Source organism: Lichenostomus cassidix, chromosome 27, assembly GCF_008360975.1.
Source record: "Lichenostomus cassidix isolate B80296 chromosome 27, HeHo_3.0, whole genome shotgun sequence".
NCBI classification, from domain to species: domain Eukaryota; kingdom Metazoa; phylum Chordata; class Aves; order Passeriformes; family Meliphagidae; genus Lichenostomus; species Lichenostomus cassidix.
The window spans coordinates 3,348,467-3,369,138 of NC_139507.1; the positions used below are offsets into that span (position 1 = coordinate 3,348,467).

The 20,672-nt window shown below is 67.9% G+C and overlaps 1 protein-coding gene across 2 annotated transcripts; it reads right to left on the reverse strand.

Moving 5' to 3' along the window:
- Positions 1–17: 17 nt before the first annotated feature.
- On the reverse strand, positions 18–20,672 carry RARA (retinoic acid receptor alpha). 2 transcript variants are annotated; one of them, XM_085083642.1, is made up of 9 exons: positions 20,426–20,672; positions 13,431–13,725; positions 3,144–3,292; positions 2,898–3,039; positions 1,830–1,990; positions 1,568–1,744; positions 1,282–1,486; positions 951–1,109; positions 18–633 (listed from the first exon to the last, which is right to left on the reverse strand). In XM_085083642.1, the coding sequence occupies exons 2-9, from the start codon at positions 13,606–13,608 to the stop codon at positions 422–424; spliced, it is 1,383 nt and encodes a 460-aa protein (XP_084939768.1). In that variant the 5' UTR covers positions 13,609–13,725; positions 20,426–20,672; the 3' UTR covers positions 18–421. The 2 variants fall into 2 exon arrangements, with proteins under 2 accessions (XP_084939768.1, XP_084939769.1); XM_085083643.1 differs by lacking the exons at positions 13,431–13,725; positions 20,426–20,672 and adding an exon at positions 8,100–8,371.

Genomic DNA, 20,672 nt, shown 5'->3' on the forward strand with positions numbered 1-20,672 from the left:
TAAAAACCCCTCCAAACTTTTACAAAGGTTTTAAAACGTATTTATAGATATTTATAGATATTTATATATATATACTTTGCTTTCTTTTCTCTTTTAAATGACTCTGCTTCCTCAGCGTGCGGGGCTGGCCGGGCCCCCCCGCGGACGGCCGGGGCGGGGGGGTGGCTCGGTGGTCGCGATCCCGTGGGTGCTGGTGCTGGTGGGGCCGGGGCGTCCCCGGGGCCGCGGCCGAGGGTCCCCGCGCCCCTGAAATGTGACTCAACCAACGCGCTGGGCCCGGGGCTGGGGGGTCCCCGCGGGGGCCGCTCCGGCGGGGGGGCTGCCGAGGAGTCCGCCCCGGGGGGGCTGCAGCCGGGCCGGGCGCAGGGACCCCCCTGGTGCCGGCGTGCCGGGCTCTGTCCTGGTGCGCGCCGGGCGCAGGTCACGGCGAGTGCGTGGCCGGGCTGCTGCGGTTGGAGCTGGGCGAAAGGCTGGGGCTGCAGCTGCCCGGGGGAGGCCCCAGGCTGCCCCCGCGGGGGCCACCCGCCTGCCCCCCCAGTGTGTCCATGCCCTCCGAGTTCTCCAGCATCTCCTGGATGAGGGGAGGCATCGAGCCTGGGATCTCCATCTTCAGTGTGATCACCCGCTCGGCGCCTGTGGGAAAGTCGGGGTCAGCAGGGTGCTACCACAACCTGGCACTCCCAAAGGGCACCCAGAAAAACCCAAAATTGCACCCCCAAAACGGCACACTAAAACTGGCACCCCAAAATCAGCACCCACAAAATTACACACCAGGCTTTGTTTCTCCCTGGGCACTGAGGATAAGAGACATGGTCATATTCCCAGCATCTCTGGAAGATGCGGTGCTGGGTGTGTCTTCCTCTTCATCCTCCCTGGAGGATGCTGAGTGACCCAGACCTCCCACAGCCCCCTGGATGCTCCCTCAGCACCCAAAGCCACAGGATCCTCACCCTTGGCGCTGATGCTGCGCAGGTCTGTGATCTTCATGAGCATCTTGGGGAACATGTGGGGCTTGTTGGGCCTCCTCTTCCTCACGTAGATCTTCAGTGCCTCCAGCAGCGGCTCCTGCAGCTTGTCCACCTTGTCAGGCTGCTCCAGGTCCTGGCGGTCTGGGGAGGGGGCACACAGTGGTTGGGGGGAACAGTACATCCCCCTTGCCATCCTGTGGGTTCCCAGCTCCCACTGCTTGGCCTTCATTTGGGGTGTCTTTGCTCAGCTATTGGGGGAGGATGGCTGGGCCGCGCCGGTGGGCGCTGGGCAGGTGCCCATCCCTGCACCCACCTCCACAGATGAGGCAGATGGCACTGAGCAGCCCCGTCTCAGCGTCATCCATCTCCAGTGGCAGCAGCTGGTTGGCGAAGGCAAAGACCAGGTCGGTGAGAGGCCCGAACCCCGCGTTGTGCATCTGCGTGCGGTTCAGCGTCAGCCCGTCCGAGAAGGTCATGGTGTCCTGCTCTGGTGTGTAGCGCGTGCAGATCCGCAGGATCTGGGGGGAGAGGGCGTGGGACTCAGCTTGGTGTCCCCTCCCCGTCCCCGTCCCCATCCCTGTCCCCATACCCACACTCACCAGGATGTCGAGGCAGGCGGCTTTGAGGAGGGTGATCTGGTCGGCGATGGTGAGCGTGGTGAAGCCGGGGAGCTGCTTGGCAAACTCCACCGTCTTGATGATGCACTTGGTGGACAACTCGCTGAACTTGTCCCACAGGTCAATGTCCAGGGACACGCGCTGCTCCGAGCTATTGTTCTGTGGTGGGAGGTGAGGGATGAGGGCACAGGGGAGTGCCACCCTCCCCAGGCCCCCCAGACCCCTGGGACCCTGTGACACTCACCGTAGTGTATTTGCCGAGCTGGCAGAGCGCGGGGAAGGTCTCCTGGTGGGCTTTGCGCACCTTCTCGATGAGCTCCTCCACCTCAGGTGTGATGATGTAGCTCTCCGAGCACTCCGGCTTGGGCACGTCCTTCTTCTTCTTGTTCCGGTCATTGCGGACGGCTGCAGGAACGGCAGGGTCAGTGTCACCTGTCCCCAGTGCCACCCAGCCCCTGGCCCACTGCACTCTGTCCCCCAAGGCAGGATGGGGACCTGCCACCAGAAATGGGCTCAGCTTTGGTGACAAGTTCCCAGCGAGGCCATCAGCCCCACAGATTCCTTTAAACAAGCCCCAGGTCATTAGGAGAAATTAGGGGTGCAATTAGACCCTGCACCCCTGGGGGGGCCCACACCCTGCACCACGAGGAGGGTGCTCAGCAAAGCCAACACATGAGAGAGGGACCCCAGGGACAGAGAATGGCAGCTGAGCCACTGCATTGGGTGAGGGGCATGGGAGGGGCCCTTGGGGTGGCAGCTGGGAAGAGGGGAGCAGCTGGGGGAGCCCCAGCCCCACAGGGATCACCCTCTGTGGGCTCGGGGCCAGGACCCCTCTTAGGTGCAGGGGGAGCCCCTGGGATGGTGAACTCTCCTGGCAGTTCCTGGCCCCCCAGGCTCTCCCAGCTCCTCCCAGGCCCCCAAGGGTTGGCAGATGGGGCAGAACTCGGGGAGACAGCTGCGCCTCAGCAGCCCTCACCCCCGGGCACCCACCGCGGGGGCACAGCCGGGCACCATGACAACTGCCAGCAGAGCCGGGAGGCCTCATCAGCGTCATTTATCTCTGACATTATCAATCACGCGTTGCCTGGGCAACTGCTGGGCTGTGACACAATCCCAGGGGGTCCCCATCCCCCCCGGGCCTCGCTGGGCACACGGTGGGGGCTGCTGGGATGGCCCATCACACCCAGAGCTCCCTGACAGGGACACCAGGCAGGGTGTTCCCATCCCTGTTCCCATCCCATCCCTGGTCTCCATCCCTGTCCCCATCGCCATCACTGACCCCATCCCTGTCCCCATTCCCATCCCCACTCACACTCCTTGGACATTCCAACTTCGAAGCACTTCTGGAGCCGGCAGTACTGGCACCGGTTGCGCGTCACCTTGTTGATGATGCAGTTCTTGTCCCGGTGGCACGTGTACACCATGTTCTTCTGGATGCTGCGGCGGAAGAAGCCCTGGGGACCCCACACACCCTGGTCAGCTCCTAGCACAGGGATCCCGGGCACCCTGGGGACCCCAGGGAGCTGTGGGGGCGGTCGGGGCCAGTGGCAGTGCTCACCTTGCAGCCCTCGCAGGCGCTGACCCCATAGTGGTACCCCGAGGACTTGTCCTGGCACACGAAGCAGGGCTTGTAGATGCGGGGCAGGGGTGGGGGCGAGGGGGGGCTGGGCACGATCTCCTCCGAGCTGGTGCTCTGCGTCTCGACGGCTGTGGGGAACGGGTGGCACTCAGGGAACAGAGCCCCACAGGCAGGGACCCCCCACACTGTACCCCTGGCCTGCTCCCCAGCTCCAGGGGTCCCAGCAGCCCCAGCCCCGTGCTGCCCACCCTGGCCCTGGCGCCAGGTCGAGCGGGGCCAGCGGGGAGAGGACGCGAGCTGGGAAGATGCAACGTGACATTTCCAGGTCACAGAGACGATGTGGAATTCAGGCAGACAAAAAAAAGGAAAAAAAAGCAAAGAAAAGGGCCGGGATCCCAGGAGCCCCCAGCCCAGGCGGCACTGCCGGCGGATGGGGGGAGCAGAGGGTGCGGGGCCAGCTTGAGGGGGCCAGTGCCACACACTCACTCACACGTGTGGGCACATGTACAGTGTGACACCTGTACATACAGGGTGACCCTTACAGCCTGGGGATCACCCGCCACCCCCAGCCAAAGCATGGCTCCCCAGGAGGGGACAGGCAAAACGGCACCCAGCTGGCACCCCAAGGTCCCACAGTGGAGGACATCCCCGAGGGCAGCACTGGCTTTATCCCCATAACAAGCCCTGCCAGAGAGACACAGCCAGCGTCCCTGCACCCCAAAACCTCATGGAACATGCCTGTTCTCCTCTTGCACTCCAAAACGTCGAGGGATGGGCCTCTTGCATGCCAGGAGCACCCCTGTACCCCAGGACCCTGCAGGAGGTGCCCAAACCCCTTGGCCCCTGCCATAGCACAGCCCAGGCTATGGGGGGTTTGGCGCAGTTGGGCTGCACCCCTGGAGCTAGGGGGACTCAGCACAGCTGGGGTGCACCCCTCGAACGAGGAGGGGTGGTTCAGCACAGTCAGGGTGCACCACTGGGGCTGGGGAGGGGCTCAGCACAGTCGGGGTGCACCCCTAGCATGGGGCACAGCCAGGCAGGGGTTAAGCGCTCCCCGGCTGCTCCGGGATGTTTGCGAATGTTTTTCTGCAGCAGAGCCAAGCGAACCAGTCAAACAGGATATTAAAGGCCGGGCCCGGCGGGGGAGCCCCGGCCCCCCCCGTCCCGCTGGCCCCTGCACCCCAAAAAGGGCCCCATGGCCGCTGGAGTCCCCCCGGGGCCGGGGAGCCGTGGGGAGTCCTGGCCAGGGATGCCCAGCCCAAAAGAGGGGCCCCAGTGGGATATGAGGTTTTGGGGGTGATGGGTGAGGGGTAGAGGTCCCCAGCTTGGCAGTATCACGGGCCCCTCACCAAAGGCCGCAGGATGGGGCCAGGGAGGGGACAACAAGACAAAGCCACCCCTGACGCTTGTCCCCAGGCGCCAACGGGTACGGGGAATGTGCGGGGCGTGACAGGAGCGCGCGGGGCAGGGTGGGGAGTACATGGGGTGGGATTTGAGGTCATGGAAATGAGTGTGTAAGGCAGAATACAAGTGTGTGGGATATGAGTGTGTGAGGCACAAGGGGAAAGTGAGGTGGGATATGAGGGCACGGAGGCGATTGTGCAGGGTGGGATATGAGCGTGTGGTGCACAAGTGAAGTGTGTGAGGCAGGATATGAGCGTGCAAGGTGGGATACAAGTGTGTGGTGAGCTGTGAGGGTGCAGAGAGGGATGTGAGTGTGCAAGGCGGGATGCAAGGCTGCGAGGTGGGATGTGGGTGTGCGGGGTGGGACACGAGGGTGTGGGTGGGACACGGGCGCGGGGGCGAGCGCCGGGCAGAGCTCCCGGGCTGAATAAATCACCGCTGCCACTCGAGGGAGCGGAGCCATTAAAGTGACTGAGCGAACGTCGTCTATAATTTATCGCCTCTTTTATATAATTTAAGAACTTCCTCGTGGAGAGCTGCACTCACAAAACGCGGATTTGACAAGATTTTGATGTGCTGGGTGCGGAGGGGGGAGGGGACCCGGCTCCCTCCGCGTCCCTGCGCTGGCAGCGCTGCGCCAGCACCCCGGGAATCCCCTGCCACCCCCGTCACCAGCCAAGGGACCGCGGTGCGGCCTCGGAGGGGACACCGACACAGGCACAGCTTTCCAGGAGCTGGTGGCATCAGGCCTGGGTGTCCCTTGCGCCCCTGGGGGGCATGGGGAGGGCACAGAGCAGCACCCAAAGGCACTGAGCAGGCAGGAAGGGTGCCAACCTCCCCTGCTCGCGAGGGTATGGGTGACAGGGTGCAGCTGGGGACACGGGGGACCCCAACGCCCAGGCTCATCCCATCCCCCAGCCCGCCCCCCCCGCAGCAGGGGGGACCCCGCTGTCCCCCCCGGCCGAGGCAGCAGAGCCCGGCTCCAGCTGCAGACCAGATGCTGCGGCTCCGCCAGATCCCGGGTGAACGCTGAACGCGCCGCCCCCGCCCGCGGCCCCGCCGGCTGCTTCCTGCCCGCGCCGGGGGACCCCGGGGCACCCCGACACCCGCACCCCCGCCCTGGCGTGGGAAAGCGCCCGCGGGGACACCCCGTGTGCCAGTGCCCGGGGGGGACACCGGCCTCCGCGCCGCCACCACGCCGCTACGGCTCCGGGACAGACCCCGGCCGCAGGAGCGGGGAGGACGACGATGGGGGGGCTAAAGAGAGAAGCCCACCCGAGGGTCGCAGCGGGGTTCACCAGGGGTCCCCGCAGCCCGGTACGGTGGCAGTGCCGTGCCAGGGGTCACAGCCCCCACAGGAGGGTGGAGGCCCACCCAGGGCTTCCCTGCGGATGAGAATCCCACGTGCCCCGAATTCCTGCGCCTCTGCAGGAGAAGGGGGAGGGAGGGAAGAGGGTGCCGGGAACCCTGAGCCGTGGGGTGATCGGTCCTGCTCACGTCCCACCGGCCACGGGGCTCAGCCCACCGGGTACTGCCTGGTCCCTGCGGGGCATCCTGCCCAGGATTTGGTGTCTGCCTCCTGCCAGCGCCAAATCCGGGGGTTCCTAAAAACCCGACACACCCATCTGTGACCCACAGCTTTCGCAAGGCCATGTGAGGCCACCCTGTGCCCAGCGGGGGAGGGGGTGCCGCGCACAATCCAACCCCTCGAACCCCTCCCACACCCCTAGAGTTTTAAGCACTCTAAAAACCCCCAACAGCACGTGGCCCCACATGGGCAGGGGGTTCCTACTATCTTGGTGGGGTCCTACAAGATCCTCCACCACCCTCAAGAGCTGCCTCGTGCCTCCGTTTCCCCATGGTGGCAGCCCCAGTCCTCACTGGGGGGGTGGGTGGGCTCTCCGTGCCCCCACAGCAGCTCTGGCTCCGATGCCAGCGCAACACGCCCCGCCGGGCAGGGCAGTGCCACGCTGGGCCAGCAGCCAGCACCGCGGGGCCAGTGGGCACAGCCGCAGCTGCTCTGAGGAAACTGAGGCACAGCACGGCTGCCCCGACACCACCGAGCCCTGCCCGGGCTGGCACCCCCGGGCTGGGGAGACACGGCACCTCGTGTGACGTCGGGAGCGGGGCACCCGGCCAGGGAGTCCCGCCAGCGCCCGCCGCCCACGCGCCCGCCAGGTCACGGTCACCGTGACCAGAGCCCCGAGGTGCCCTAGCCAGGGCAGGGGACTCACATCCACCCAGCGCTGCGGCCCACGGGGAGGGGGCTCTGGCCCCCGCAGGACTGAGGGGACACAGAGAAGGGACAGTGGCCCCCAGCTACCCTGCTCAGGACAGTCAGAACCAGGGGGCACTGGACTAAAAGATAGCACTGGCGCCTGGGACCCCTCTGCCCACCCTGCCTGTGCGAGGGCTCGGAGGCAGCCCCCCCTCACAGAGGCAGCGGGAGCCCCCGCATGTCCCCAGCGCAGACAAAGGGCCCTCGGCCGCGCTCGGTGCCAGCGCAAAGGTCGAGCGGCCCCGAGACAATGGGGGGAGCGAGACCGGGGGTCCTCGGCCACACACCCTTTGCACACTGCCGGCCACGGGCACTCCGCCGTGGGCCCCGCCATGGATCCCCGCCCTTATCGGGGTGAAAGTCCCAAGGAACCCGGCAGGACTTTCCCTGGGCCGTTGTGGCGGTCCCTGGGTGCCAGGGCATTGGCTGCCCACAGCGGGGGCACGGGACTCCTCCAGCCCCCCCCAAACTTCACTCGCCCCCCACACCGTAGGCACAAACCACAGCAGGGCCCCACATCCCTGTTGGGGGGCAGCTCCCAGGCTGGCTGGCACTTGGGGTGCGCTGCCCGCGTTCCCCTGCTGCCCACCGCAGTAAGGCAGTGTCCTCCGCTCTCCGTGCCCCCCCGGCAAAGCGCATGGACATGGGGGGGCGTACCGGGCCATGACCCCTCAGGGACACAGGGCAGGGTCCGGCCAGCGGGAACAGGACTGGCTGGGCCCCACATCCACAGCCAGGACCCCCCTGCCCAGGGGACCCCCCATCCACGGCAGGGTAGGGGCCCAGGATGGGGCTCCCCCGCGCCTGGGCAGCAGCGGCGGCTCCGTCTGTAGTTAATTGGATTTTCCCGGAGCCTTTATCATGAGAGAGCGAAATTCCCGGCGGAGCCGGCGCTGCCCGGACCCCGCTGGGGGAACGGGGGACGAGATGCGACCCCCTGCCCCCCTTCACCGAGCTCGGCCCCGAGGTCCCGACTGCCCTCGAAATAGGGCAGGGGGTGTTTAAAGAGCCGGTGGCATCTGCGCATGGAGCGGGTGGGGAGGAGGCTGGGGGGGCTGAGCCCCGCACCCCTCCGGGACCAGCACCCAGCATCCAGCTCAGCCCCCCGCCCACGGCCAAGGCCCCCGCACCCAGCACCGCACCCCGCACCCATCCCCGCAGCCCCCCCCACCCCCTCCCGGGTTTCGGGGTCGCTCTCCCCGGCCCGATGCGGCGGAGAGGGGTCCATCCGCCCCCGGCGCGCAGGTACCTACAGCGGCCGGAGCTGCTCCACGGCGGGGGGCGGCGGGGGGGGCAGCCCCGGGGGCCCGGTCCGTAGAAATCCATGCGGAGGAAGGGGCCGGGGGGCAGCCCCGCCACCGCCGCGCCCTCGTACATGGCCCCGGGGCGGCGGGGGCGGCTCCCCCGGCCGGGGCGGCCCCGGGCGGTCAGTGCCCCCCCCCGCGCCCCCGGGGCGCCCCGCGCCGCGCTGCCATCGCCCCGCGGAGCGGCCCCGCCGCTCGCTCCGCGCCCGAGCGGCGGGAGGGGGAGGAGGAGGAGGAGAAGGAGGAGGAGGAAGAGGAGGAGGAGGAGGCGGGGGGAGGGGAGGAAGGCGCAGCCCCGCCGGCTCTGCGGCTCCGCCAGCCCCGGTCCCTCCCGGCACCCGCCGCCTCCCCGCGCTTAACCCGCTCCGCGCCGCGGGGCCGCCCCGGCACCGGCACGCGGGGGGACACGGACACGGAGCGCGGACACGCAGGGGGCGCGGGGACATGCGGGGGAGAGGCACGGACACGCAGGAGAGAAATGGACACACGGGGGGCAACACGGACACGCGGGGGGACACGGACAAGCACAGGCGGGAGTGGTGGGGCATGGACACCGAGGTGGACACAAACATGCAGGAGGGCAACAGACGTGGTGGGGGCACGGACACATGAGGTGACACGGACACGCAGGAGGACACAGATACCCGGTGGAGCAATGGACACATTTACCCGGTGGAGAGGGTAACGGACACGCGGGGGCAAAGGGACACGCAGAGGACCACGGACATGCAGAGGGACACGGACACGCGGGGGCAGCGCCACGCAGGAGAGAAATGGGGAGGGGCTCAAGGCGGAGCTGGGGGGGCCCGGGGGCTGCCCGGCGGAGATGACGGGGAGCCATGGGGGTCCCGGGGGGGTCCCGGGGACTGCCCGGCGGCCGCGGCTCATTTGCCTAATGGGATGCGGGTGAACTGCGGGTGAACCCTCGGGAAGGGCTCACCTCGGCCTGACCCTCGGCCCCCCCCCGGGGTGAGCGTGGGTCTGTGTACATGCATGTGCACATGTGTTCATGCATGTTCCCAGTGCATGATTCGTGTCTGCATCCCCACTGCAGGGGGGCCACGTGTGCTCCCGCTACACAGATGCACGGGGAGGCATGTGTGCCTGCACAGGGCAGCCTGTGTGCACACACATGTGTGCAGTCCTCCTGCACACACACCACGTGTGTGAAGCCATGCCCCACCGAGCACAGGAGCAGCTGAGCATGTGAACACACACATGTGTGCACAGCCCACTGTATCTGTGTGTGCGTGCACACATGTGTGCTGGCATATGACCCATGCAGGGCAGAGCACCATGTGCCACCACTCCCCACCACGCTGACCCTTCATACAAGCCACCGCTGAAGCTGACACTGCAAAGCCAGGGATCCCTGAGCAGTGACAGCGCTGCCAGCGCAGAGCGGGGACGGTCGCACGCCAAGGACAGGCCCTGGGGGTGCCACTTCCCTCCGCAGCAGTGATCTCCCCGCTGCACAGTGGGCACACCACGGCATCCACAGTGGCCTGGCTCTGCACTGCCCAGCCCAGAGGTGCCCTTGGAAGGAGAGGGCTCCACTGATCCCCAGCTAGGCCCTGCCATGGGCAGGAGGAGGACACGCATGTGTATGGCTGGACACGGGTGGGAGGATGCAGGCACTGCCTGACATCTGCGTGTCCGTGTGTGTGGCTGTGCGTGTATGTGGCTCTGCATGTATGCATGTGGCTCTGGCCCTGTGCATGTGGCTGTAACTGTGTGTGTGTGCACTGCCTGCATGTGACTGTCCTGTGTGCATGTGTGGCTGTATATCCGTGTGTGCCTGTGCACGCGTGTGGCTGTATGTCCATGTCTGGCTGTGCATGCCGGTGCGTGTCCATGTGTGGCTGTGCACACATGTGGCTGTGCGTGTGTTGCTGTGCACGCGTGTCCGTGTCCATGTATGCGTGCGGGGCTGCGCAGCACAGCAGCGCCTGTTTAAATAATAATGGCAAGTCGGGGCTTTGCTTAGCCAGCAGGTTTCGAACAAAAGCCCAGCGCTGCTCCAACTTCCTGCAGCGAACATGACAAATGTCTGCTCTGACTCATTTACCAGCGCTGGAAAGAATGTGGCTGCGATGGAGGGGACTGAGGGGACGGCGCAGGGGACACGGGCGGTGGCACCGCGCGGCCGGGCCGTGCCAGCGGCTGCCCCGACGAGCAGCGTTTCCCATCCCGCATCGCTTCCTGCACTGCTTCCCACATCCCTTCCCGTCCCGCATCCCCTCCCGTCCCGCGTCGGCGGCAACAGGAAGAAACAGAGATTTAAAAAAAAAAAAAAAAAAACAGAACCTTAATTCCAGAGCCAAGAGGAACTGGGCGAGGGGACACCCCGCACGCAATCCCGCGGTGTGAGGGGGACAGGGACACCCCGCCCTGAGCCACATCCCACCAGCGGCTTGGGGACATGAATACAGGCCCCCTCCAGCAACACCTCCCGCCCCGCATCCTCCTGGCCCCACTCCCAGAGCGATGCTCCGGAGGGACACAGATGCTTCCAAAAGCCTGATAAAAACCCCACCTTAAAGCCCATGGGGACCCCATAGAGGAGCCCCCCGTGCCCAGAGGGAGTCGCTTTGGGATGACAGGGTCACAGTCCCCACGGACAAGATGCCCGGGACCTCACACAAACACCCCCAGCTCAGCCCGGGGTATGGGGTGTTGGCTGCAGCCCCTTCCCCCATCGCCACGCCGGCACCTCGGGGCCCCGCAGCGCCCCCGGGCCCCGCAGCCCCCCTCTCGCCCGCCCACTTCAAAAGACCCCATTTATCCCCTTCAGCCGCTTTTGAGCCCGGCAAATTCCCGGCTGGAGCAGGCGGCTCCCCCCGGCCCCTGACAGTGATAGAGAACCTCCGCCTAATGGGCTTTCCCAGGCTGGGGGCCCAGCGCCTCATCAATCTTCCCGGGGCAGGGATGGGGGGCCAGGGGGTCCCCAGCACCGCACCCCGCGGGGCTCCCCGGACACTGCCCTGAGCGGGGCCCCCCAGCCCCGCGGCCCCCCCGCCCACGGCCCCCAGCCTGCAGGGAGCACGTTTTGCTCATTAATTTTTAAAAATTAATTAATTACGGGGCGCTGCGGGGGAGCGGCTGCGGCGCGGAGGAAACCGGAGCCAGCGGGTAGGGTGACAGGCCAGCCCGGGCGCGGGGCCCCCTGTCCCGGCAGCCCCGAGCGGGGCCGGGGGGGCCTGGCTGCAGCGGGGGCTGGGCTGGGGTCCCACTTCCCGCAGCCAGGCCTGGGAATCAGGGCGAGGGAGGGTCTGAGGGGGGTGGCTGCACAGGGAGTCCCGCACGGACCCCCGAGCCACACCACGGGCCAGCACTGGGCAAGGGGAGGGGACCCCCAGGGACAGCCAGGCACCATGGAGCCCCCAGGGATGGGGATGAGGACACAGGCACAACCTGGGACCGCCACACACACCAACACGCGTGTACACACCCGGCACAGGGACACGGGCAACCCTGCTCTGCATGTGGCATCAACACACAGGCACAGAGGGCACTCACACACATGTGACACGCGTGTGCATGCTCCACACAGCCCTAGCTGTGCACACACAGGCACAGTGGGCACTGACACACACACACATGCGTGGCACACGCGTGCACACCCTGCACAGCCCCAGCTCTGCAAACACACACGCTGGCACTGCCAGCAGCACAGTGCCACAGACACACAGCTCCACACACACGCACCCAGCCCACAGTGGGCACATGCATGTACATCCACCATGTGAGCACATACGTGCCCACAGGCAGCTCCCAACCCCCCGGATCCCCATTGCAGCACCCACAGACCCGCTGAGGTGCCCAGTCAAATCCTGAATCCCGGGAGGGACATCTGCACCCCCAGGAGGGCTCGGCCGATCCAGCTGCACAGCTGCAGCACATCTGGTGAGGGCCAGACACATGGTGAGGAGGGGGTGGCGGCGGCACCAGTCCCCCCGCAGCCCCCCCAGGCGGACAGAGGCATTGGCACCTCCCTGCACCAGGAGTGAGGGCAGCAGCATCACAGGACACCCCAATATTGCAGGACCTACCCAAACAGAGCACCCACCAGGCTGTGCAGATGCTACGGGGAGGAAGCAAGACATGGTGCCCCCACCCTCTGCATCCCTCGGGCACCCAGCAGGGAAGGCCAAGGGGAAACTGAGGCATGGTTCACCACCAGCGCCAGGACATCCTCCAGCCGTGCCCACAGCCCTGTCCTCAGTGTCAGGGAAGGGGGGGACACAGGCGGCCCCCCCAGCTTGTTCCCACACGCCCGGAATGGCCCCAGAGCCAGCGCGGGGGAGTGGCCCCACCCGCCGACACCCAGTCGCTGAACTGGTCCCACTGGGTCCCACCGCCGCCGGGGCGGCTCCGGCGGGGGACAGCACCCAGGACCGGCCCTGCCCGGACCTGCACTGGCCCCCGGGGCCAAGGACGGGCCGGGGGGGCCCTGCCACACCCCGACCCACGGGGTTCTCCCCGACAGCAGGCGCCGCGGGGCACTCATGTCGCAGGGAACAGGCGTTGGCACCCACCCACGGTGGGGCTGGGGTGAGAAGGGGTCCAGCAGCCACCCCATGGCATCCAAGACAGCATCCAGGGAAACTGAGGCACTCTGAGGGGTGCTGGTTTGGGGGGACCCCCGGTGGGAACCCACCTCCAGCGGCTCCCGGCTGCCGTCACGGCGGGCGGTGATTACCGGGGCCGTGATGGACGACCCTGTCACAGGGAAATGGAATCGGGAGCAGCCGCGATGATGATTGTCTTCATCGCCTTCATCGCCTCCCCCACGGCAGCCCCGCCACCAGTGAACAAAGAGCCACCATGGGGACACAGCACCCACTGAGCCCCTTGGCACCCAGCCTGGTCAAAGTGAGGGAAGGGGACATCCTGGCCAGAGCCCGCGGGCCGTTAATAACCAGCGTATAAAACAGCCACTAATGAAGGCAGCCGCAATTAATGACACAACCCTGCCAGAGCCGCTGACCCCTCCCTGCCTCAGTTTCCCCAGCAGCAGCACTCATATGGACACACGGGGAGAAGCACCCATTGAGTCATGGAGCCCCCAAAATCAGCTCTGCACACGTGTGGCTGGGAGCAGGGAGACCTTCCCTCACCAGTGTCACCTCCTCGGGGCACATTATGGACATGTGCTGGAGCAGCAGGCTCGGATTAGCACCCACATCCCATGCTGGACACAGAGCCCAGCCTGGAGGGGTCCCCACATACCCCCAGCACTGGGGGTCCCACCATGCCCCGCAGGGCCGCAGTACTCACTGGCAGGTGACGGGGTGCTGTATCCACTGACAGGGAGCTGGTGCTGGATGCCAGCCAGGGTGCTGGGTGGTGAGAGCCCCCCCAGCATGTGCGGGAAGAAGAAGGCGTAGGGGGGCACAGGGTAGCCATTAAGGTGCCCCCCGCCCGGTGTGGGGCAGGAGCTGCTGTTGCTGGCCATGGTGGGGTCTCTGGTGCAGGGGCTCTCAGGTTCGGGGGCCGGGGAGCGAGCAGAGCATGGGGCCCGTGGGTGCCCCGCTGCCGGGCTGTCCTCACGGATGGCGCTGGTCCTGCGGCACTGTGGGGGAAGCAGAGAGGCGCGTTAGCAGAGGGGCTGGGACCCCTGACCCCCACCCCGTGGGGTCACCCACCAGCTGTGCCTCAGTTTCCCCAGCTCCCCCAGGGCCACATCCCCTCCTGGCCCCAGGAGGGCGCAGCCGACCGGGCCTGGGGCTCCTGGCGGGATTAACGCCAATCCCCCCGATTAACGACACCGGGACGGCGGCACCGGCAGGCGCAGCTCGCTAATCCCAGCTTAGCTGAGTGGGGGGACGGGGGGACGGCGTGGGGACGGCCTGGGGACACTGTGGCCCCACAGGGCACCCCCTCCGGCCAGGGGACACACCACAACCCCAAACCCACTCCGCCAGGCCTGGCACCAGCGAAGAGGCATGCAGCAGGGCCTGGAGGCAACAGCCCCTGCCCCAGCCTGGGGGGCTGTGAGGCAGCTGGGGACGGGGGGGACACGGGCACACCGGGGTCCCCTGAGGACAGCGGCTCCAATCCAGCCAGGCTCTGCCGTCACGGCCACGCGCCCGCTCCAGCTTCACTCCCCCCATGCCTGCACGGATCGCGAGGGGGCTCAGCCACCGGGCCTCGGAGGGAGGGGGCTCAGCCCCCGCGGGACCAGCACCGGGGGGCTCAGCCTGGCCGCAGGGCAGGGCCGTGCCGTCGCGACGCAGCCCCCGCCCCATGCCGTGTGCCACGTGCCTGGCCATGCCGTGTGCCGGCAGCTCCCACGCCGGGCCGGTAGGCACGGACCCTCGGCCCCGGCCAGTCGGGGGGCGGTGGGAAGGGGGGCGCGGGGCTTTCACAATCCCGGGCTGGCTGTTTATTTAAGCGCTGGCGCGGGGCCCGGCGGGGGCTGTTTATTTGCCGAGAGTGCTGGCTCCCGGCCCCGCGGAGGCGGAAAAGGATCCAGAGGAACAAGGCTGGGCCGCCCGGCAAGGCGCTGGGGAGGGGCCGGGATGGGCATGGCCCTGCCCGCCCCCCCAGAACCCAGCTGAGCGCACTCACTGGAGGCAGGACCCCCATTCTCCCAGCTCACACCAGAACCCACTGACTCAGTGGGATGTACCCATGGGGAGACCCATGGTCCTGTCACCCCTGAGGTGGGCACCCATCAGTGGCTGGGTGGGAGTCACATCACCCCCAGCACAGGCTGCCTCAGTGGATTCCCACAGGCATTGCCAGGGCACGGTGCCGGACGCTGGGTCAGCATTGGACTGGGGACAGCCCTCGCGTGGAGTCCACAGATGGCACTGCAGGGACCCTGGCCTGTGGTGTGGGGGACTGCCCATGGCCCCCCCGGCCAGACCATGGCCCCCGAGTTGTGCTGGCTGGGGGGAGCCAAGGGAGGGAGGTGCGGGAAGAACTGTTTATGTTTGCCGGTGCCAAGTGCTCGCCGGGCACCGTGCCAGCCATGCCGGGGCCCAATTACTCAACCCGCTCCGGCCCCCCCTGCACGCCGGCGGCCAGGGACCAAGCGAGGCCAACGCCGCCAGGCTGGTCACCGTGCACCCCAACCCAGCCAGTGACCCCTCCTCCCAATGCTCCACACAACCAGCAGTGGCCAGGAGGGTCCGGGGATCCTGGCCAGCCTTTCTCCTTGGGATCCTGGCGGGCAGGAGGAACAGCTGCCCAGAGGAGCTCCCCCGGGACCATGTGCCAGCACAGCCCCCAGCACACGGCTGCTCCCCAACTGGGTGTCATGGGCATCCCAAATGTGCGTCATGGGTGTGCCAAATGGGGGTCCTGGGTGTTCTGATGAAGCTGCACTCCCAGAGCCCCCCAGGCCAGCAGTGTGGGGGCAGGGGCTGTGCAGCCCCTCGGCAGGGCCCACGCTCACCCGCCCCGACGCCTTTTCCTCCAGTCCCCGCAGGAGCTGGACGAGGCCCGGAGCTTCCTGGAATCCAGCGCCTCGTTCCAGCCCCGTGGAAAACGTTGCTGCGGGGCCCGGGCCAAATCCAGCCACGAGGAACCTCCCGCCCAGGCTGGGGGTGGCCCCCGGGAGCGGATGGACGGATGCACGGACACACAGCTCAGACCATTCCCAGGGCCGGCAGCAGCACAGCTGGTGGGGGACATGATTTGGGGGGCCATGGCTAGGAGGAGACACACAGTTGGGGTGAGATGCAGTGGCCTGAGCCACCATCCCACTGTGACCCCAAAGAGTGCACAAAGCCCTCTGCAAAAATCTGTGCACACCCAAACAGGCCAGACCGCACTGGCACAGTCCCCCAAGAGACCCCTTCCAAAAAGGCAGCCCCCCACTGTGACCCCTCCAAGGCTGGGTTCAGTGCCCACAGCCACATCGTGCTCCCCTATGTCCAGCCCAGCCACAGCCAACTGCAGAGCAACCAGGATCCCTCCAGGAAGGCTGCACCACGACACCCCCTCCTCAATGACCACCCCAGCCAGTTGTACCTCCAGCCCACCCTGAGGCTCCCTGAACCCCCACTGCAGGCAGCACCCCAGCCTCGGCCCATGTCGCACCCCCAAACCCAGCTGTGCTTCCTGCCGGGGCTCACAGTGATGGCAGCACCAGCGCCCGGATGTGACACGCCGGTGAGCGGGGGCACCGCCCTGACCCCCCCGACAGCAGGGGGCAAGCAGCCCTGGGGGTGCTTGGGGGTGCCTGGCAGGGCAGCGGGCAGCGACCCAGCCCTTCCTGTCACGCCGGCGGGCACCGTGCTCCAGGCCACAGCTTCCCCTTGCCACTCTCGATTCCCAGGCGGACAGGTTTCAGTTCAGCCCTGGCCCAGTTGTCACAGCCCCTGTCAGCCCAGATCCTCTCACCCTGCTCCCCTGCCACCCTAGAGAGTCTGTCACCCCATTGACTTATCACACCATTGACTAATCACCCCACTGACCTGCCACCCCAGGTCCTTGTGCCTGCTGCCATCGCAGGGTTCACAACCGCAGCATCCTGCACTCCCCAAATCTGGCAGAGGCTGCTGCGTATGTCCCCCACCCTCACTGAGCAGGCAGTGGGGACCCCTCCTGTGCCAGGCTGTCCCCACGGTGTGTGGGCAGAGCGGGGTTGCCATGCTGGGGTACGGGGGCACAGGATGGCAGCCTCCGGGCAGGGCAGGAAGCGCCTGCGGAGCCGCTGCGGTTGCAGCCTGCGGTTTCCTCGCTGGCGGCAGAGCCAGCCCGGGATGGCCTCGCACGCGAGGCCAAGGGCCTGGCTGCCCCCCTCTGCCCCCCGCCACCACCGGCCCCTTCGAGCCCCCCCAGGCCAGCCAGCGTCATGCAGAGGGGCTGAGGTGCCCTCCTGACAGGGCTGCTGAGAGAGACCCTCTCCCCGTATTCCCAAAGCTCTCCACAGTGAGTCACCGTCACGTTTCTCACGTCCCCGGGCAGGCGTGAATCATGCCCAGCCTGCGGCACGGCCGGAGCCAGCGGCACACACTCGGCCAGGCAGCGTGTGCCGGAGTTGAGGCTGCTGAGAACAGGAATCTAAGGGTGCTGAGGCCAGTGCAGAGCCCAGGACCTACATCCTAATTCCCAAGGCCAGCAGCAGACCCAGGAGCTTTCTCGGCCCCACCACAGGTCCCTGGGCAGCATTGTTGTCCCCACATCCCAGCACCACCTGCAAGATACACCAGGCCACCACCACTCCCCCAGCACAGATACAGGGCCGGGGACACTGCACTGGCCCATGGGGATGGTGTCCACGCTGACCTCCCCAACCTACAGGGGCACATGGGCACCCCAGGGAGTGGCCACTGGCCCTGTGGCGTGGGTCCTCACCCCGGCACCCCACATCCCGCTGCCGCCAGGAACCACAAACTGAAATTCCACCTGTTGCGGCGGGGCCAACTCCAGTTACACTGGGAACGCGCCGCTCCGGTTACACCTCCCGCACCCACCACCAGACACGCCATTCTTTTGCGGGAACAGGTGCCCAAGCCCCCGCCACGGCCCCTGAGATGGCCACGCCTATGCCACACCATCTCCAGCACCGCTCCAGCCTGGCTGCACCGTGGGTGCCTTTAGAAGAGTAGGATAGTCCCAAAGGTCCAGTGGTGTCCAGGCCAGCATGACCTACCAGCCCCTCACACTGTGGTGTGCCCCCACAGCACCCTGGGGGACACACAGGCACACCCACCACTGCCGACCCATGGAGGGGACAGCGCCAGGTACAGCCCAAACCCCACCCTTCATCCCAGCCCTCAGGATGAAAGCAGGGAACCGCAGGCCCAGGGCTCCTGGTCCTGGAGCGCCCCATCCCAGAGGTCCCAGAGTGCCCCATCCCAGTTGCTCAGGGACTCGCGGGAAGCAGGGGGATGGTGCCCCGGCAGCCACTCGCAGCAGTCCCGGTTGTTTTTAGCCGAGGCTGTGGCGGCAGCCGGCGCCCTGGGAATGGCGTGCCGGGAACAGCGCGGCCCCAGACAGCCCTTGCTGGCTCGGCGACAGCCGGCAGACAAGTGCAGCTGGCACGGGGCCGCTCGGGACACGGCGCGGGGGGACCCGGCAGGCAGGCGGCCGTGCAACACCCCCGGACACCGGGATTTGGTGGCACTGTGCCCCCGGCCTGGGCAGGCTATCAAGAGCAGAGACCTGATGTACCTAAGGGGGCCAAACCACTCCGTGCCGCAGCCACCACAACCCACCACGTCGTGCCCAGGCTGGCTGCGGGCGGGCAGACAGCCGGCTGCTGCTGCCACGTCCCCTTGCCATGTCCCCTGTCACTGCCTGGCAGCCGGGGCTCAGTGGGGACAGCGGAGGCCACGGCGGGCACACGCGGCCCCTCGCCGGGCCCTGCCACGAGCCACCCGCTAAGCCGCCTCCAGCCGCAGGGAGATTAACCCATTTTCCGTAATCAGCACATGTGTCACCGCAGATATGATCGCACCCCCCGCACCCGCTGTGGCCCCCCCGGGGCTGGCGCTGCCAGGGGGCCCTGCGGCACAGGGGTGCCCTATGCTGTGGGGCACCTTGAGGCTCCGGGAACGCACTGCAGGGGACCTACAGTTCCCCCAGCTCTGATGTGCTGCAGCAGCAGCACCCCAAAAAGAGCTGGGGGACTCCAGAGACCAGCCACCCTCTCCGTGGCATCAGCGCTGGACATTGCCAGGACAGTGGCTCAGGGCATGGTGGCTCAGGGCACGCGCGGCCAGTGCAGCCGAGTGTGGCACGTTGTCACGCCAGAACCTCCTGGATATAAATAGATCCGGAGCGGCGGGATGGTGAATCCCAGCGCTGCAGGGCAGGCGGTGGCGGTGGCACGGGCCATCCCCAGGCTCCCCAGCCGCGACGCTGCTCCTGCCACAGGGACCAAGTGCGGGGACGCAGCGGATGTATGAGGACAGCTGGGTGAAGCCAGGCGTCCCTGTGGGATGGAGCAGCCGCAGGCACCAGGCAGCGCCGGATGAGGCACAGGGCACTGCCCTCCCTGCTCCTGCCATCCTACTGTTGGTGGCTGTGTCACCGCGTCACCTGGGGCTGCGAGCAATGGGCAATGGGGCTGGACACCCACCAGGGCACCCACGGGCATCCCTGGTGTGAGCACCCCCGGGAGCAGGTGCATCCCCGCGCCGCAGCAAGGTCACCCCCAAGGGCAGGGTGGGGGCCCACGGGTGACATATGGCCCGGGAGCAGTGGCCGCGGGGCCGCTAAGCCACCGAGCCGTCACCCGCTAATCCCGGCGCGAGGACGCGGCGGGTGCTGCACCCGGAGCTACCAGCCGGTGCCCGCCCGGCTCCCCGGAGCGGGGGGACCATCTTGGGGATCCCCGTGTCCCCCCCACCACGCGCCGCGCTGCGGGGCGGCCCCTGCCACCAATGAGGTCAAAGGTCAGAGGCACAGATTTGGGGGATAGAGGCACAGATTTGGCTCCGCACCGGCCCGCCCCAGCCTGGGGCGCTGCTGCCCACCCCCGCGGGGGTCCCCCTCTGTCGGGGTCGAGCACCCGGGGGGCAGCACCCCCAACCCCGCCCGGAGCCCGCGGGGGCTCCGCCTCCCCCGACCCGGCCCCGGGCAGCTGCTGCGGGAGGGAGGCGGCGGGCGGCGGCCGACGGTCCCCTCCTCGGCCCCGCCGCCCCCCGCCCGGCTCCCCCGGGCCCCCCCGCCCGCCGCCGCCCTGTCAGCCGCGCAGAGCGATGGCTTCCTCCGCCCGCCGGCCAGGAAACGGCGCAGACGCCGCTCCCGCCCCCCGGCCCCCGGCCCCCGCCGCCCCCCGCGCTCCCGGCCCCACTCCCCCGCCGGGCTCCGGCCCCGCGGCACCCCGAAAAGGGGAAGCGGCCCCGGCCCCCCCTGCCGCGGGAAGGTGGGGGAAGTGTGGCTGCGCGCACCGGTGGCCCGGGGGAGCCCGGTAATCCCGGGGGGCGAGGGGGGGTTCCCCAGCACCGCGCTCCGTGGCGGTCCTCCGGTCCCCGGTGGTGTAGAGGGTACCGGAGCCTCCCCGGAGCCCTCACCGGGGTGGGGAGGGCAGCGCTGCCGCTCGAGAGCGCCCAGGCGGTCGGTACCGGGAGGGGGAACTCCGGCACCCCCAAACCCAGTGCAGGAGGCAGGGGCCAAAGCCGCGATCCGGAACCCGCTGCGGCTCCGGTGCTCCCGGCAGCCGCAGCCCGGCGGAGTCCCTCCCCCGCTGCGGGAACCCCGGGATCCCCCGTTACCGGAGGGGGATCCCCAGAGGCGGTACCGGAGCCGCACCAAGACCCTCCTTCCCACGGCCCCCCTCCCCACGAGTGGATCCGAAGCCCCCTCATTACCTGCTCACGGAGACTCCAACACCGAAATCCTTAAACCCGGGGAGCTCCCGGTGGTGGCTGCATGGCGGCGGCACCGGGAAGGAGCGGGGGGGGTTCGCCCCGGCTTAGAGGGGTGAGGGAGGGGTGGGGTGGGGGTTCCCGGGGGGGTTCACCGAGCGGCGGCCGCGGCCATTGCGAGTCATGTGCTCGCGGGGAAACTTTACCCGGGGCTGGGCCGGGCGGGGCAGCGGCGGCGGCGGCGGCGGCG

Coding starts and splice junctions, on each gene's coding strand:
- RARA (XM_085083642.1), bottom strand. CDS start 13,608: ATGGCCAGCAACAGCAGCTCCTGCCCCACACCGGGCGGGGGGCACCTT. Junction 3,040..3,143: donor GCGCCTGCGAGGGCTGCAAG/GTGAGCACTGCC, acceptor TGGGGTCCCCAG/GGCTTCTTCCGCCGCAGCAT. Junction 634..950: donor GCGCAGCATCAGCGCCAAGG/GTGAGGATCCTG, acceptor ACTTTCCCACAG/GCGCCGAGCGGGTGATCACA.